Genomic DNA, 19,162 nt, shown 5'->3' on the forward strand with positions numbered 1-19,162 from the left:
ATCTTATTTTCATGTAGACTTTAAAAAATTTAAATGTAATAAGTATGACTTCGTTGAACTCCTTATTTTGTTGTTTCGAAACTTCATAATTGATGCAAACGCCAAAATGCGTCGGCCCGCTGGAGCCACCACTAGGTGCAAACGGACGCGCGCGGATAAAAACGGTCTGTCCCGCGTCCGCCGCGCGACGCAAACGGACATTTCGGAAGTCCGAAATGCATCGCGCCGCTGGAGATATCCTAAGTCTCAGTTAACCGAGCATTAGAGAGTCCCTTATAAAAAGTAGTTGTGATCTAGCACGTCGTTACCGGTGTAAGATTTGGAGAAGACTAGATACGAGGGGGAGTCACATTGGCAAACACATGTTTTAAACCGCCAGTGGCCGTACAGTTTCAGTATAAATCCATCACAGACAAGAGTACGCCCAGAACACATCGTATGCCATGGACTGAGATGGCGACATTATTCATTCCAACAGGATAACTTATTCCACATTATTAATTTGATCACCCAGATCATTGCCATGGACCGAATTCCTCATCAATCGGGTGCATTTCTGGAGCTACGCCGCCTCGGTGGTACTCACGGTGACCGCCTTGTCCGCGCCGTCGCATCCGTGCTCGGTCGCCGTTCCGGTGCTGCACTCCCTCAGCTTGATTGCGTGAAGCACGGCCTGCATGCGCACGCACAGGGTGGATTAATCGATAGACATGATCTAGCAGGAAGGTATGGGTAAGATAGAAGAGAAGATCTACTAGTACGTACAGTGTAGATGTCCTGGTACATTGCTCGGTTGACGGACTCGAGCGACGACTCCCGGAGCACCGCCGAGACCTGGCACTGGCACTTGCAGTCGCCGCCGACCGCCTCGGCCTCTGCTTTCTCGTACATCGCCGCCAGGTCCGACTTCACCTTGCACCAGTACTGGAGCCGCTCCTCGATCAGGTCCAGCACCTTGCAGCAATCTGGCTCTGGCTTCGGCGTCGGCGTCGGCTCCGGCTCTGGCGTGGGCTGGGGCTCTGGCGTCGGCGTCGGCTCCGGTTCTGGCGTGGGCTGGGGCTCTGGCGTCGGCGTCGGCTCTGGCTCTGGTTGCGGCGGCACCGGTCTTTCAACCGACACCACGGAAGGGTCAATCTTAACACGCTCCCCGTCCCAGCCCTGCGTGTACGCCCCGCCGACGGACAGCACCTCGGTGGTCTCAACGTCCGCGTCGCCTTCCGGCACGTCAAGGTACACGGTGAACTCCAGCGTCTCGCCAGCGCTCATGGCGCCTACGTCCACGGCGCCGGACCTAGCGTCGCCGCCGATGGTAGCCTTGCTATCTCCGGACTCTATCCTTGCGAGCGACACGCCTGGGTGCACCGCCGCGAGCTCGGCGCCGACGCCGACGGCGGAGAACAGCCGGGACGTGGCATTGTCCATCAGGCCCGCGACCGTCCTGGAGAACTTGCCGGCACCTCCGGCGCCGTCGACGGGCGTGTAGGTCCCTTTCGTCCTGGTGGCGATGTAGCCCATGGTTTGGGCGTTGTGTCCCGAGAAGCCGAACGTGTGCACCGGGTACGCTGGGTGCGCGAGCACGCTGGTGCTGGTTCTTGTCCACTCCTTCTCCTCTAGTATGGTCGTGTCGCCGCCGTCCGACAGCAATATGATGAACGCCGGACGGTCCACGTCGCCACGGCCCATCAGGATCTGCCAGGAGAGATTATAACACACATACGGATGATCAGCATGAATTCTCACAAAATTTTGAGCAGGATTTTTTTGTTGGATGGATACCTTCTCGGCCCTCTCTAGGGGCTTGGACAACCTGGTACCGTTCCCGATCTTCAGCGAATTCAGCGTGCTTCGGGTCTTCTGCTTGCCTTCGGCGGACATGAGAACGAGCTCCTCCTCATCATGGGCGACACCATCATCGAACGGCACGATGGCGAGGCGGTCAGTAGGGAAGAGCATGCGGATGAGGAGTGCCACGGCGGCCTTCTCCTCCTCCAGCCTGTGGTCGTCGTTAACGCTCCTGCTCCGATCGATCGCTGCGACGATGTCGATCGGGGCGCGAACAGTCTGCTCCTTCCCCGGAGCCACCAGGCGCACCGTCACCGGGAAGTCGGCGTAGCGCTCCGGCCGAGGGATGGACTTCACCGTCGTGAAGATGCTCAGCTGGAGAACGGAGGCTGGAGCTGCCTGTGTTGTTTGCAAGGTGAAACAAACGTTAGCTTCTGCTCCAACACGGCCGATTTAGGCGTACGTGAACTGCGCTATAAATTTGAAAGAAAAAGAACGGAAGGAAACTATATAGAGCCATGCAACAAGGAAGCTCACCTGTGCGTCCATGTCTGCTCTAGAGCAAGGTAGCGCGTGCTGTCGAAGTTCGAAAGCTAGCAAGCTGTGCTATGTATGTTTCCCTGCTATAATTCTGGATATAAGTCGATGATCTTATTCGAGACCTCGCGTACGCCTAGCTATATATACACACGTCTGGAACTCTCTCGCGCCAATCCGCCGGTGCATGCCACGAAACGATGCTGGTCCATTCATGCGTCCGTCCCGGCTTATCACATTGATGTGATATACGGTTTGTCGCCATTTACACATACGTGATGCACGCTTTTTTTTTCTATTTCGGTTTTTTTGTTAAAAATGGGAAAAAGATTTCTCTTTTCATTAATTAAGAGCAAAAGTAGAGTTTAAAGGTTTCCATGGCCGAGGCCTACTCCATCCAACAACATGGAAACACGCCTCTTAGAGGACACAAGACAAATAACATCACAAAGGATGTTTACTGTCACGGAAGAAAATTCACCAAGCCTTCTTTTTGTTTGCGAATAGAATCCTGACATTAGATGAAAACACTGCAACCTAAGTCTTCATGTCATCCTTGATGTCAGAGAAAATCAAACTCGGAACATGTGACACATGCCGGAAAATCATAGAGTTGCGATCATTCCACAACCCTAGTCACTCCAACCAGCTCCCAATATAAGTTGGGTCTGTACAATATTTTGTCAATAATTCTAATCCAATCTACTTTCTAAAATCTTGCTTCTACTAGGGAGCTGACTAATTATCTTGTATACCCATGAAAAAATATCCCTGTTCTGCCTGGTAGAGTTTCCAGGGAAAAACAGTGGTGGGCCCTGCCAACTTTTTTTAAAACTTCATTCCCCATATATTAGGGGAAAACAATGGTGGGCCCTGGCAACTTTCATGTGGCAATTAAAAAAAACTCTTTCCCTATATATTATAAGATCCAACAACTGGCACATTGTATGCTCCGCGGTCCTAAAATTTTAGGGTTCTCTCAGTATAATTTGCCAAAAACATTGTCTTCTATAAGAGAATTAAGTTAATTCTAGATGAGTTAGAATCCATGTGCAAAATAAAATCAGTTGCACCGCATGTCTAACTTTCACTAATACGAATCATGATGCAAATTCAATAGCGAGAAGTTGATTGAGCTTTTACTTAATGCTTATCAATGTTTTCTTGGTTGCAATCGATATGCAACTGAAAAATACTACTACGTTCATCTCAGATATATAACTCTCAAACTTATGTAAATTAAGATGCATATATATCAAAAACTGAGGACTTGGCCGACCTCTGACTTAATTCTCACCAAGATGACAACTAGATATCCTAGTTTTATTTAATATTTGTCAGTCGATAAGATATTCCTGTCAGTTCTGTTTCTAACGACAGTAATTCTAAGCATACAAAACTCACTATATCAAAACATCTCCCTCTCTCCTTACGTATGTAACACGACTACAATCTTACGTCCTCAGTTTTGTATATATATAGATTTAACGTCATATTTCACTGACAGCTTGCAATACCTTCAAAGCTTGTACAACATGCATGACAAAGAGAAGCGTGATTCACGTACGCGCGCAAGCAGAGAACGCCAAATTATACATGCATGTCAACTCGTTAGATGTAAAAGCAAGCCATATCATCCAAACCAACCGTGAGTCACGGCAGAGACGAGACAAACAAGGATATGGACCATCTTGTCTAGTCTACGGTTTCATTTGTTACACGGATGAATTGTTCTTTCATGTGACTAGCGTGTAGATTTCCCAATTACACTACTTGCCTTGTGATTCCTATTTAATCGTTCTCCTACCAAAGAATTCGCACATCTTGCAATTAGTTTTCTTTGTAAACAAATAGCGGAAATAATATAGTCATGCATGCACAGTTAAAAAATAAACAAGTTCCACCACCCCCGACTGTACATGATTGTCTATGGCTAATTGTATGATCATATGTATATTGTCTACATTGTCCATGACATATGTCGTTAAATAGGCCGCATAAATGTGAACTATTTTTCTTCTTCTCATCATTCTATTTCTAGCTCTCCTTCTGTAAGATTTTATTATAACCTAATGTTACAACAACATCACAAGCGGGTACTAACGGTTCTATACGACGAGGCACGCTCTTAATCATCACGTTGCTTAGGTTGCGCTGAGGCGCATCCTTTTTTTCTCGCGGCTCATATGGCGATTCATTTCAGATATTTTCAATTTGATATGGCTCGGACGAATAATCTAATACATAGAAAAGAATAATATATATATGAAAGATATAATAAAGAGAAAATACAAATTTATTGGCATTTTCATTCGATCATTATCGACTTTATTTTGAGATATTTTTTTATTTGTATGTTCTGGCACAACGGATATAGCTAATGTAATGCTACATATTGTGGGCCAACACACATTTAGTGTCTTGGAGGGTGTGTGTGAGCTGCAATATTTGGTGTGTTGGTCTAAGTAATTATGTGCACACCACAAAACATGTGCTCCTATGATCTTTTTGGCGCTATGTTTAAGCCTGCTATTTTTATATTTTAATAAAAATCACAGAAATCATAATAGAAATTAAGAAAACTTAACACAAACTCGAATATATGACATAATATAGTATCACACTCATAGATTGTTGGACTACAAAAGACAGAAGCAATCCTAATAAGCATTGATACGTACATACCATCACATAAATTTTCATGAAAAGTTAAAAGTGTGATATCACACAGTTTGACTCACCCAATCCCGACCAGTGGCGTAGCCAGAACATCAAACATGTGTAGTCATGTTAAAGTTGTGTAGTCAAATACATGTATTTCTATAATTTTTTAATTATTTTTTACACATTTTAAGCTCGTATTGCCAAAAACCTGTGTAGTCAAATGACTACACAGCCTAAGGGTGGCTCCGCCACTGATCCCGACCAAAAGGAAACTCATTCCCTTTAGGATAACAAGTGCTATGATGAAAACATTTTGATTGCTTGGCATTTAGTTCCGCTAGCGTGTACTCCTCCTATACAAGTGATACGAGAAAGATGTACCCATGAATTTTGAAGTTTATTTTATGAAAAAACCTTTATATTTACATGATATGTGAAGCTCCAAACATGTTTTACATTGATTTTGAGGTTTTTTGCGAAGTCCGCTTTTATTTGTTATTAACTTTGTAGAACATGAAACATTTGTCTTGTGTATTTTTAACTTTCAAGAACCTTACAGACCTCAACCGGACCCCAAATTTTTGCCATATTAGATTTTGGGAAACACCACGTTGTGAGAAAAATAAGTTCCAGAGGAAACCTTGGGCCAGCAAGCTGAAAGGACGAGATGTCTCTTAAAGAGGGATGGGTGAATAGGCGATTTTTTTTACAGATTTGGATTGTAAGAATGCGAAACTGAACTAACATTTATTTACAAGATCAAAATCTAAATAAGCTAAGCTCAACTAAGTGCAAGAACAATAACTCAAGCTAAGCAGGATAGACACAAGATATATGTAGAACAACTGATAGCAAGGTATAAGTACTTCAACCTCGATGGCTATCACAATGATAGTAAACTCGGATATAGAGATAACCGATGCACACGGTGATGAAGATGTATTTTCGTGTTCCCTCACACAAAGTGAGATACGTCACGTTGAAAAGATGCGGGCTACGACAAAGGTCCTCCGAACGCCATGAAGGCTCACCTTTTTCTCCAAGACAATACCACGAAAGACAACCTTCTTTCCCTTATGGGTAGTTTTTCCTCCACTCCGGAGATGGCAAGCTCCACAACCACTTCACAAGCTCCACGAAGGAGAAGCCATGCCACTTGATAATCTTCCATGAAGAGGTCACTGGAGCACCAACCACCAAGCCAATTAGGAGAGCACCCTCCAAGAGTAACAAACTCACGGTCTCTCACTCAAACTAATCGTAATTGAGAGATCAACACTTATGCAAGGATGCAAAAGCAAAGAATGTTCAAATCCTTCACACTCAAATCTCACCAAAGCAACAAATTCTATGGAGTAACTAGAGAGGAAGAACAATGAAGTAAATCCACAAATGGCTCGAAGGTCTAGATCCCAAGAGTTCCCTTCACTTAGAAAATGAATTGGTTGGTGGAGATTATAGATATAGATCCCCTCCAGGCATCTTCTAAATCTTTATAGAATATGCAAGAATCATGGGAGGGAAGGGAGATGAAGCAAGGTTCAACTATGGAGTATGACAGATAGAATGGTTGACCTTACCTCCTTAAGGAGGAGAAGGGCTATTTGTTGTCCAATTGGAAAAAACTAGCCGTTTGGGGGAATTCCTTTGACGCAAACCGGCAAAAAGTACGGCGTCACTGGTCATCCTGCCAGAATGGTCTAACGAGGACCAGAACTAATTTATGTTTCCTTGAAACCGCTCTATGATGTGCCATTCAGAACATACTAGAGCAATCCAGCGGCGCCAAACAATTCCGGCAGGGAAACCGGCAGGGAAACCGGCATCACCAGTTTCTGCGTCGAATTTACCAGAACCCCTTCCATTTGAGGATGCTTCCAGCCTTGAGGTTGGCGTAGATCTAGGTCCCATGGGTCGCCACACGCTTAGTAACATGCAAGGACTTGTGATCTTCCTTTCATCCCTTCCTAGATCTCCTGGTTGATTCAACCTCCCAGCAGACACAGGTCTTGATGCAAGATCTCCAACAAACGGCCACACAATCAATTCGTACTTGCCGTCATGCACTCTTTGAAGATGAGCTTCCATCTCTAGACTGAATTCAAAATCATCTTCAGAATCTTGTTCAAATTGAGTCAGGGTGAAGATCATGTCATTCCAAATTTTGCAAATACACCATAGAGTGGTAGCGCAAAGGGTGTGGCATGCAGCACAAAGAGCCAATGTTAACTATTATGGATTTATCTTGTCAGTAGTGATGTATACAAGACTGCTGATTTTCTTTTTTGCAAGCCCCAGAATGTATCCTATTTTTTTAAGCCTAATTCTTCTTCTGATGATCGATTCAACCTATGATTAAAAAGGTAGACCTTGGTTCTATTTCATCTCTTTAACAAGTTTAGTAATAAGCATAAAGAAAAACCCGTGGTTTTGCCTAACATTTGATGGCCAAATAATGATCAGTTCATGCTTTGGAATATTTGTATACGTTAAAAACCATTGGCTGTATAGTTGGAAGCGGACATTTTTTTAGTGCTATATGAGCATTTGTACAAGTTCCCAATAGTACGTACTATGTAATTTGCTTTAAATAAAAAAGGCAGGCTGCAACCTTTTTCAGGGCCAACAGGCTGCGAGCTGAAAGGACCACGGGTGCCATCGGCTGATGGGCTCAGGAAAGTGCCCCATGACCCAGAGAGGGTTGGACTTGGACACCCATATATAATGGGCATTGGCTTAAGACTTCCTAAATAAATGGGCTTATTAAAGCCTACGCAGAGACGGCCCAGAAAATAAGGGTTTTTTTGTTGCACAAAGGGTTATTTCTGCCAGTTTCTGTTCTTCTTGTTCGAGGATCCAATCCCATCATCTTCCTTCGTCGGCCGCCTCCCGATCGATCGTCTACCCGCACCAGTGCAAGCAATCCTTCATTAGCGCAGGTTTACAAGCGTCACTCTCCATTGCATCACCCGCTTCCCACCCTCACTTCTCTCTCCGCGCGAGGAATCCGTCGGGGCAACTTACGCGATGGACGAAGTGATCAGCATGGAGGAGAGTCAGAAACTGGGAGATAATCAAAGAGAAGAGGAGATGTGAGTGATTGTTCGATCTTCTAGCTTTCATGCCGCTGGTTCTTCCGTTAATTTCTTCTTCTACTTATTAGCTGCACGCTCTGATTAACTACTCTGACCACTCGCGGTGTGTGGTGGCTGACTTGACTATGCAATTTATGTATCCATAATCAGTTCAACAAGCTCGGCAGAAGGCGTATGATTCTGAGAAAGAGCGCATCTGGAAGAAGCACAAGAAAGATCACATTGATCCACCGGTCACCCAATTCAACGAGAAACCATTTGGTGCCCCTGTCAACGAAATTGCAGACACTTTTCTTTAAAACAGTGCCGTCTCCATTGGTTTGTTCAATGGTAATTACTTCTTCTGTTCTACGATCCTGCATGCTTGTGAATTTTTCATATCTGATCTTCCTAGAAATGATTGATTATTTTAAATCGCCATCCCTGTGCCAGGAAAAGTGATGGTATTCGCATGCTCTGGAACAGCCGTTCAGTACTGCAACGATAGCATGCATAGATACCATACAATATTTGTGACTTCCAAGTGTTTGGTCGAACAATTTGAATCCAATAGAACCAGTGATGATGACCTTAAGGTTGGTGCTCCTACTCACCGCTCCGTTCTAAAATCGTGTTTTTGCTATTAGAAGCTAGTGATCAGTAATTCTGTGATGCTGTACACTGAGGGTTTTCTCACGACAGTTCGGGTGCGTCTGCCTGACAATACAACTATCTCTGGTTTCTTGGGACTGTATGATGACAATATTGCTATTGTCAAGGCCTTCTGCACAGCACATGTCTACCCTGTGGATACAAGTGAGATTGTGGATCTGCACCAACAAACAGATAGGCCTAATCTATTTTTTTTTTTGAAATGGGGCATTGCCCAGCCTCTCCATCAAAGTGATGCACACGGCTTTTCATTTATTTGAATGGTTCAAAAATATTCAGAAGTTTACATCAAGGCCTAATCTATTTGTGCTTGGCCGTACTTACGGTGGCCCTTTGATGGGCGCAGAATGTTCCCCTCTTGATTTCACTGAAGCCGCTGTGTCTTGCGATTGTGCTATCACACAGTCCGGGCTTGGAGGGTCAGTTATATTACTTGATCGAGATGGGAATGGACACTTTGTTGGGGTGATGGTTCAAGTGCCTACGGTTCAAGCTCCTGGTGCGTGCCTCGCCGTCGTGCGCGGCCAGCGCCGTGCCCCTGCGACGGGCCTCTGGGTGTCTACCCCTCTTCTTGTCGCTGCCCTTCCGTCCGGGGTGGGGGGCTCCCTGCAGTTCGACCACTCCCCTTCTCCGGTGGCCCGTGTCCATCCTTCGCCGTGGTTCCTGCTGGGCGGGGGAGCTCAGCCTGTCTTGATGCCTGGTTGTAGCACTAGTAGGAAAAGCCTCATCAGTGGCGCACGAAAATCGGCTTCTGTGGCGCACGGGAGGTGCGCCACAGAAACGTCGCCACAAAAATAAGGTTTCTGTGGCGCATCAGTCGATGCGCCACAGAATTAAGGTTTCTGTGGCGCACTATGTCCGGTGCGCCACAGAAATAAGTAGTTCTGTGGCGCATGTGAGGTAGCTGCGCCACAGAAATAGGTGCGCCACAGAACTATGTTTTGGTGCGCCACAGAACAATCTACAGGTATACTCGATTTTGTGCTCCCTGGTGTATTATACAGGTTTTATACTGATTTTATACAGGTTATATACTGATATAATATAGACAGATATAATATGGACATATATAATCATCACATCATCATCACATTACTTAGAGCCCGATCGAGTTATACATATAGCTCCATACACTCATAATCCATGCAAATTAATTAAGTTCTCATTATCTCTAGATACAAACGAAGTGACACCGGCCGCCGCCTACACTAGGATGAAATAGAGTACCGTCGCGACGATGGTGAGCAAGAGCGAGAGCACAAGGAAGGTCTTCATCTTGCTCTTGTTCGCTTGGTGCGCCCTCCACTTGGCAACCGCCTCGTGTCTAGTCGGGTACCCTTTGTAGCGAGTTGCCGCTGAACTTGTGCACCTGTTTCTTGCACTCCTCCCACTCCTCGTACACTCCCGGAACCCGCCCCTCGAACACGACGTAGTACGTCATCTCTATGGACACAAGGCATATTAGTATATAACGCAATGGAAAGAGTTAGAGGGTTCACATGCATACATATTCACAAGAATTAAAGCAAGGAAATAATAATAAACCTAAAAGACATATAGCATCGGTATCACATAAGTAATATGGTTCAACGATAACGACTACAATAGTAATTGAAGTCCAACAACGACGACCACCGTTTCGAGCAAATTAAGCAAGTTTAGTTTACAACACGGTACAAATTGTCCATCGATTCAAAGTAATGCTAGGCACACCGGCCTCGGTCAACGAGACGTCTTCTTGAGCGGCGCCGGGAACGGCTTGTACAAGTCCTTCGTCGTCCACGTCCTTCCATCACCCTGCCTATGTAGGCGTTCTTCGATATCCCTCTTAGGCAACGCTCTGGCTGCGTGTAAGAGCCCCGATCCGTTGGATACATCTTGTAAGATAATTTCCGAGAGCTTTACTTGGATGCGATGGAAGTCTTCTCTAAGATCATCATCACCGATTTCCCCGACATTTTAATGGGGTCTCGCTTACTAGGTGGCAGAGACATGATCTCTGCATCCTCGACAAACCCTTTAAGGTGATGGAGGACATAGAAGGCCTCCTTAATGCTGCCGGCTGGCTGCTTGATACAAGGGAAGTTGATCACGTGCTTGAACCCGATCTTTTTAGTGTCCGGCCTGATATATTGCCCATTCTTGTCGAAGGTGCCTCCATTTTTGGAGTAGCCAAGGATAGCCTCATCGAGAACACCCCTTATTCTCTTGTAGTCTTTCTTCGTCGTCGTACTCGACGAGTCGAAATACTGGGCTAGTGACCACTTTGGATCTAGGATGATGAGTGTGCAGTATTTGTCCCTGCTCAACACATGCAATTGAAATGGAATGTTGGAAATGATCGGCAATGGAAGAAATATATAAGAAAGCATAAGTTACGACGGTCGTGAGCGGATGTGTACTTACTCGGGAAAGACGAGCGAGAAGAATGGTGTTGCTCTCTTTGTGCATGAGCATGAAGTTACTGGAGGTACCGCACCACCTTGGTCCGTGTCCTTGAGCCGTCCTGGAGCTGGCTATCGCGCATGTAGTAGGGATCCGCTACCGCGATGTGGCGGGGTCTCTCTCTGTTGATCTTCATCTGAAGATTGATCGCGTATAGGCGGACCAAGTTATAGTCGAGCCGTTTCGAGTGAAATAGATTGAAGACGTCCTCGAATGCTATGAAGAAGATATCCGCGGGGTCTTCATTGACGAAGTTCTGGTCGGACGGCACCTTGACCGAGAACACCGGGTAATTTGGATCCTTTTCTTTAAGAAGGACGCTCTCTTGATAATGAATAGATTGCTGCAAGGGGAGCATTGGTCCACTTGCGAGGTGTTCCATGTCCGGAGGGAGTATAGGTTTACCAGCTTCATGACACCGGGGCAAGCCATCCGGTGTAGGTGGTACCATGTCGTCGGCCCGGATCCTCTTAGGAGGAGGCTGGCTCGAAGATGCGCCCTTCTTGGCTCCTCTCTTCCTTCCCTTCTTCACCTGACCTACTGGGGGTGCTGGTGGTGCTGATGGTGGTGCTTCGGGTGCTGGTGGTGCTTCTGAGGTCGCTGGGGTTGATTTGGGTGGCTCCCCGATTATCGTCTTACGCAGCGTGTTAGGGCTGAAAACGGTAGCAGGCTTGGCTTGAGCTAGATTGCCAGCCTCCGGAGGAGTGTCTTGACAAAGACCCGTGAAGACCAGGCGCTGCTTCGTCACTGTAGGGGGACGACCAAGTTGATCGCCGTGTGTGCGGAAGGCTTGTTCATCCATAGGAGGCATGTACATATCTTGGCTGCGAGCGCCGGTGTTGATGTAGGCATCGATGTCATCATCATCATGCGCATCGTTGCCATCAAGTGGCGCCATGTCCTGGACCTTAGGTGGTGGCGGTTGCGATGCCGCCGCTTGGCGTACCTTGCGTCTAGTTGACGGTCGTTGCGGTAGCGCTCCCAACAACTGTTTGTGGCGTGTGGTGGTGGCGGCGATCATCGGTTCCTTCCGGGTGGCGGCGGCGACCGCCGGTTCCTTCAGGGTAGTGGGGGCGGCGACCGCCGGTTCCTTAAGGGTGTCGTCGGCTGGCGATCTTGGGCCGGATGATGGGGGGGGTGGCGCCGGTGCTTTTCTTAGCACTCGGAAGACCCCCCCCGAACGAATCTAGTTCTTCGGCCATTTCATAATCCATGAGGTGCAATCCCCAAGGGGCAAAACGTCGCCTTCTTCTGTGCCCGGAGGTTGAAAGGGGGCATGGTGTAGTGGTACTCCGGCACTACCATTACCAACTTGACCTTCGCCACGTCTTCCGCCAAACCAGCGCCGTGCATAGTGCGGGAAGCCATGACATGACCGCTAGCAACTTCCACCAACTTGCCGCCGGGCTCCACCGCTTGCAGAAATATGCATGGTTCATCCTGAGTGAGGGGCGCCATGTTTGGCATCGTGAGATGGCAGTCACGAAAGGCATATATAGTTAAAGAAGATGACGCGAAGGAGTAACTAATGAGTTTACCTTCTTGATGGCGTCGATCTCGGCTACTGTCGATACAAGGGCGGCGGTTGGGGGCGTCGATGCGACCGAGTTGGAGCTGCGGCGGCGGTTGGAGCTGCGGCGTCGGAGTGGAGCGGCGGCGTGTGGTGGAGCCCCGACGCCGGCGTCGGGTGGAGCGGCACCGTCGGCGACACGTGGAAGCTTGAGTTGCTGCCGCTGATGCTGGGCACATGTATCGGCCCCACTTGACCTCCCGCATTCCAAGCAGCTAACCCCTCCATCAACCCAGGGGGGATGATCTGTCGGATCTTCTCGTCCAATAACTTGTTCATCATCTCCGTGTTCTCCACAGGCTTTTCGGCCACCAGCTTCTCTAGTGACTCCACCTTCTTCTTCAGCTCCTGAACCTCGGATTTATCCTTAGCCGACGACCTCCTCTCCAGCTTTCTCGTCTTGGCATCCGATCCGTAGTACTCGGATAGCTTCATACTTGTGCCAAAGCCGGACACACGGCCACCCGACGTCGGTGGCTTGTCCGGCTCCCTATCCTTGTATTTGTTCATCGCCCTGTTGAAAGGCGTGTCCCACGGTTCCGTCGACCCACGGGACGACGGGCCAGCCTTCGTCAACTCTTCATCCTTCACACAAAGGAACTTAAGGTTAGCCCATTTGGCTTCATTGCACGATAAGATGAGCGAAATAATATAGAACTATCCTTACCGGGTACTTCTCGAAACCCCTCACGTCTTCGTGATCCGTAATAAATTCCCCGTCTTCCGGTCTAAGTAGTAGCGGGACCGGACAAAGTTCCTAGCCTGTTCATCCTGGATTTTGTGCCAGGGGTTTTCTTTCCCCAAACGTACCATCTCGGCATCCTCCTTGTCCCAAGTGGGTTGTTTTCCTCGGTAACCGCCGCTTCCGCAATGGTGGGTCCCTAAGTTCAAGTCCCGCATTTTCTTCCCCCAGGCGGTCCATTTTTTAACACTGTCAGTCTGTAAGTAAGACTTGAATGCATTAAAGTCTTCTAAGGAGATCGACGGGTCTTTGGTACTTATCCTCTCCCAGCTTTCACCGGCATCGATCTTTGTCTTCAGCCGGTTCTTCCAGCTGCTCAAGGCGGTGCTCATCTTCGTGAGAGCTAAAGAGTCCACCTTCTTATTGAACGGCTCCGGGGACGTGTATCGTTGGTGAAGCTTCTGGAGGAGGGATTGGGCGAGAGCCTCGTTCTCCTTGCTTCCGAGGTCCTGAGTTAGGATCGGCACGGTTTCACGGACGATGCACCCTAGTTGCATGCCGTACCCTTTGGCAACCCACGAAGGCTCCAAGGGTAGGCCACTTTCGGAGAATACCGTGAAATGATCGGTGACGTTGGCGAGCACTTGCGGCCTCCGATCCCTCCTTGGCCTCCTCGCCGTCCTCTTCTTCTTACCCTCCTGAGGGTTGCCGCCGCTATCACCTTCCGTGCGGTTGGCCGCGTTCTCTTCACCGGTCGTCTCTTCACCGGTCTCGGCGGCGGCGTCCCAGTTATTGTCATCATCGCCGGTGTCGGCGGCGCCCCCCCGGCCCTCTCCCTCAGAGGCGGCGTCCCGGCCCTCGTCGGTGTCGTCGGCGGCGTCCTGGCCCTCTCCCTCGGAGGCGGCGTCCCGGCCCTCTTCCTCATCGCCGGGCGACTCGGCGGCGGCCTTCCGGGGCTGCTCGTAGTCCTCCCAGAAGTCCTTGTTGGCCTCTCTCACTTCTTCGTTCTGGCTCCTGGGCTTAGAAGTGCTGCCCGACATGTTTATTTGCACTTCATTAAAAAGAGGCAACAAGTTAGTACAAAAGTCAACCAAAAAATTCGGCATGACTTTTGCTAATTTTTCTACGTATGAGTGCCTATTTCTCAACCAAAACGGAAGTTAATCAACGCTTCGGGAGAAATGGGCAACTCAATGAAATCCCTGCAAAAATATCCACCATATACACCATATATCCAACATATCCACCATATATCGACCATACAAACTTGCCCATCTACAATACATCAAACAAAAGCCAACATAAACCTGGAGCATCTATTTCAGCATATTTTTTAACACTGGAGCAGTACAACAACAATGACTTTCTTAACCTGGAGCATCTACCACCTGGAGCACTACCACCTGGAGCACTACACAATCCGGAGCACTACACAACACTCGGAGCACTTCAAGTTTTTAGCTAACATTAATTCATTATATATGGGCAGTACCATTGGTACAACATATAGAGAAGCTGCACAAAAGCATATACAAGATAATGAGCATGAGCATGAGCATGATCATTTCATAAATGAATTCAAATAGTAGCATTTCATGTACTAGTAGCATTATAGAGCATAAACAAGCATACAAGCTTATAGAGCAAGCCAACCAGTAGCTACTGCCAACATGTGACTTCAAATGAAAATGCTATTATTCCGAGATATAATTAAATAGCAGAAGCTTGAGCATCATATGGAAATGCTAGTGACTTCAAATGAAAATGCTATTACTCATAAATATACATTACAAAAGGCAGTAGCTAGTGACTTAAATTTTTTATAAATTCAAAGAGAATTATACCAATAGTTAATCAAATTTTAGTAGATAATTACTTAAATTTAAAAAGGCGATATAGAGCAAGCCAACCAGTAGCTACTGCCAACATTTGAGCATGAGCATCATTTAACCTTACACTACATAATTATTCAGACAACCTATTGCATTTAATCATGTATTAAAAAAACATTAGCTTGTTCATTTTTTCATTTGTATTAAAAAACCTATTGCATTGTATTAAAAAACCTACTGCATTATTCATTTTATTGAACCATGAGCTTCATTTTAATTTTCATTTAAACAAACTTCATTCTTTTTCAGAGAGAACTTCAAGAACTTTATTAGTTCTACTGCATTTTCTCAACTAACACAGTTCATATATACTATATATATACTGTACATATACTGCAACCATCTATGCATTTAATCATGTATTTAATCAGTGGTCATATGTGAACTTACTAAATGACAAGATTAATATCTACATTTTGGCATCCATTCATTCTATGCAAACAAATTGAATCATTATGAATACACAGTTCATCAATAAATAGTTCCAGTAATTCATACTGACTCTCTGTTAACCCTCTTTTAAACATTGTCAAAATTCTTATCATCTGTCTAAATCAAAATTCATACTGACCATCAATTTTCTATTTGACTAACACATCAAAATTCATAAATTGAATGTCCACACAAGCTACAGCAGCACTACATCAAAATTCATACTGACCATCAAAATTCTATTTGACTATATGTATATGCAACATTGTCAATTGCTCAATCAAAATTAACTACATCACCGGCAAGAAGTTAAGCAAATTGAGAACCAAATTGAGAGGCATAGGGGAGAGGGAGGGAGGCATAGGGGAGAGGGAGGGGCCGGGGCACGGGGGAGAGGGAGGGAGGCACAGGGGAGAGGGAGGGATCTCACCGACGGCGGCGCTAGGCGGTGATGGCGAGCGCAGGCGATGGTCCTCCTCCTCCTCCTGCTGCTTGCGGCGCGCGCGGGCGGGGTGGTCCTCCTCCTCCTGCTCGCGGCGTGGGCGGGGTGGTCCTCCTCCTCCTGCTCGCAGCGTGGGCGGGGTGGTCCTCCTCCTCCTCCTCCTCTTCCTCCTGCTCGGTGGTGCTAGGCGGCGGTGGCGAGTGCTAGGCGGCGGTGGAAGCTAGGGTTCGTCAAGCGGATACGAATGGGGAAGAGAGAGATGGGGGAAGAGCGAACCGCTCATTTCACCAAGTCGATAGATTACGTGGCGCACCTAGTTGTGCATGCGCCATAGAATTCCTTAGTTCGTGGCGCACCAAGCGGGACATGCGCCACGGAATTAAGGAATTCTATGGCGCATGCGTACTAGGTGCGCCACAAAATTTACCGACTTGGTAAACAAAGCTGGGCTAATGCTTGTGTTCGTCGAAACACGAGCATTAGCCCGATGGTTAAGCCTACTTGGTAGGCTTGGGTAACCCGGAGTTCGAACCCTGGTTGCCCCTACTTTTTTCCCTTTTTAAAAATGTTTTTGTTACATTTTTCAAGAAACAACACAACATTTAATAATAATTACTAGAGATTTTCAATTACAAATTACTTGTCTCACACACACATGTTCTTGTCTCTCTCACACACACATGCATGTACTTGTCACACACACATACACCAAAAAAAGATCTTCTTCGTCCCGGCTCCGAGCTCTAGCGTCTCTTCGCAATATTCTTGCCCTTTCGGTTGTTGGCGGTTGAATACTTTATGCCGGCCACCTTGAGATTTCTTCGCGTGAACGGACAACCTTTAGAGGGTAGGGAGGTCTTCCTTCTTACTTTACTAGTAGTAGGCATGTCGAAGTGCTCAGTCGAATTCCTCCTCCATCTTCGGGTCACCGTTCTTGTCCAAGTCTTCCTCGTTGGCGTCTCCTTGCATTCCTATGATGCTCCTCTTGCCCCTCCTCACGACAACACGGCTAGGCCTCGACGGATCGGTGATGAAGAAGCATTGGTCAACTTGGCTACCGAGTACCCATGGCTCATTTTTCGCGGATGCGTTCTTCGATTTTGCATCGGGTATAACCATGGTTGTGAAATATCGGCCTTCTTTTTCGATCTTCTTGGCCCATCTCACACGAAACATTGGCACCGCCTCTCCACAGTAATTGAGCTCCCATATCTCCTCGATCCTTCCAAAAAATCTTTCCTTGACATTAGTCTCGTCATCGGCGTATGACGAGCATAGTTACTCCCGAGTTTTGATTTTCACTATTTCTGTCCTTTTCCTCGGTGTAGAATCTGTAACCGTTGATGTCGTACCCCTGATAGGTCCTTACGTTATGCGCGGGTCCCTGTGATAAGGTGTATATGAGTTTTTCATCTTCGGTAGAAGGCCTTTCTCTCTGTGCTTCAACCAGTTGAGTTTGCTTGAACCAACGCGTGAAGCTGGAGTTGTGCTTTTTGGTTACGTCTCCCATCTTCCTCGGCCGGCCCAGATGTAATTCTGCTCGACCATGCTTTTGTGCTCTTGCACGAAAGGTTCGATCAGTTTTAAGTGTTGTAGCGCGACCCGGTGAGCCCTGTCAAAGTCGTCGCGTCGATTTTCAATACCGACATGGACTGAGCGGTAGCCCTCGCGGTGACCGACTCCAGCGAGCCTCCCGAGGTGCGTCCTGGGGGTAGACCAACATGATCCTCGTCGTCCTCGGTGCTTAGATAATTCTGGCAGAAGGAGATGCACTCGTAGGTTAGAAACCCCTTGGCCATGCTTGCGTACGGACGGGCCCTATTGCGAACGTATCCTTTCATGACACCGTTATGCCTTTCGAAAGGCATCATGTTGTGGAGGAACGTTGGGCCGAGCTGCTTGATGTCTTCAACGACATGGAGAAGGAGATGGACGCATATATCACGGAATGCGGGCGGGAAGTAAATCTCGAGCTCACATAGTATCACCACGATCTCATCCTGTAGCATCTTGAGCTGCCTCACGCCGATCGACTTCCTGGTGATAACGTCAAAAAAGTTGCATAGGCCAAACAGCGTATCACGGACGTGCTTGTCCATTATGCCTCGGATCGCAACGGGAAGTATCTGCGTCATTAGCACGTGGCAATCGTGAGACTTCATCCCGGTGAACCTCTTCTTCGCTACGTCCAGATATCTGCTTATATTCCCCGAGTAACCGTGAGGAACTTTCACTCCTAGGAGGCACACTGAAAAGCTGCTCGAGCTCCTCCGGACTCGTTGTGAAGCGAGCAGCGGGAAGCTGCACCGCGTTCTTCTTAGCCCTTTTACGAAGACGTTGAGTCCCTTCCGTCTGATCATCATCATCATCATCATCATCGTCGTCGTCGGTATCGGGGGCTTGAAGATCTTTCACGATGCCAAAATGTTTAAGATCGTATCTTGCTTTCGGTCCATCCTTGGACTTTTCCGAGTTGCAAAGAGTGCCAAGCGGACTCTCGGTAACGTTCTTCGTAATGTGCATGACATCGAGGCTGTGGGGCGTGTGGAGGACCTTCCGAGTACTCCAAGTCGTGGAAAACAGACCTCACTTTCCATACACCGAGCAGCGGCTCCGGCTTCGGTCGCTTCTTTCCCGGCGCTGGGCACTCCTTCCAATTTTTCGAGAAGATCATCGATTTCTGCGCCGCTCCTCGGGCGTGGGGGTCCATCGGGCTCATCTTTACCATTGAACAGATCACCGCGTTTTATCCACGGGTGATCCAAGCGAAGCCACCTTCGAGCACCTGGGTAGACGGTTTTCGAGGACCCGGGATCCCTTGGTAGTTGTAGATGCGGGGTATCGTCCATGCACTTCACACAGCCGTTGAATCCATGGCCGACCTGGGCAGATACATATGCGTAACCAAGATAGTCCGTGACCGTCGTGATCAACGCGGCTCTCATATCGAAATAAGTTCTAGTGTAGGCG

General features: G+C 47.5%; 1 protein-coding gene across 1 annotated transcript; it reads right to left on the reverse strand.

Annotated features, from left to right (window-relative positions):
- Nucleotides 1-394: 394 nt before the first annotated feature.
- Nucleotides 395-2,365, reverse strand: LOC124696575. Its single transcript, XM_047229284.1, has 4 exons — nt 2,320-2,365; nt 1,777-2,181; nt 766-1,689; nt 395-673 (listed from the first exon to the last, which is right to left on the reverse strand). The coding sequence occupies exons 1-4, from the start codon at nt 2,329-2,331 to the stop codon at nt 563-565; spliced, it is 1,452 nt and encodes a 483-aa protein (XP_047085240.1). The 5' UTR covers nt 2,332-2,365; the 3' UTR covers nt 395-562.
- Between the last annotated feature and the right edge of the window lie 16,797 nt (nt 2,366-19,162).

Source organism: Lolium rigidum, chromosome 3 (genome assembly GCF_022539505.1).
Source record: "Lolium rigidum isolate FL_2022 chromosome 3, APGP_CSIRO_Lrig_0.1, whole genome shotgun sequence".
In the NCBI taxonomy this organism is placed as follows: Eukaryota; Viridiplantae; Streptophyta; class Magnoliopsida; order Poales; family Poaceae; genus Lolium; species Lolium rigidum.

Excerpts from the sequence above, each read along its gene's own strand:
- LOC124696575 (XM_047229284.1), bottom strand. Across the intron at positions 1,690-1,776 it reads CCCTAGAGAGGGCCGAGAAG|ATCCTGATGGGCCGTGGCGA; the intron begins GTATCCATCCAA and ends CTCTCCTGGCAG. Across the intron at positions 674-765 it reads TGTACCAGGACATCTACACT|GCCGTGCTTCACGCAATCAA; the intron begins GTACGTACTAGT and ends GTGCGCATGCAG.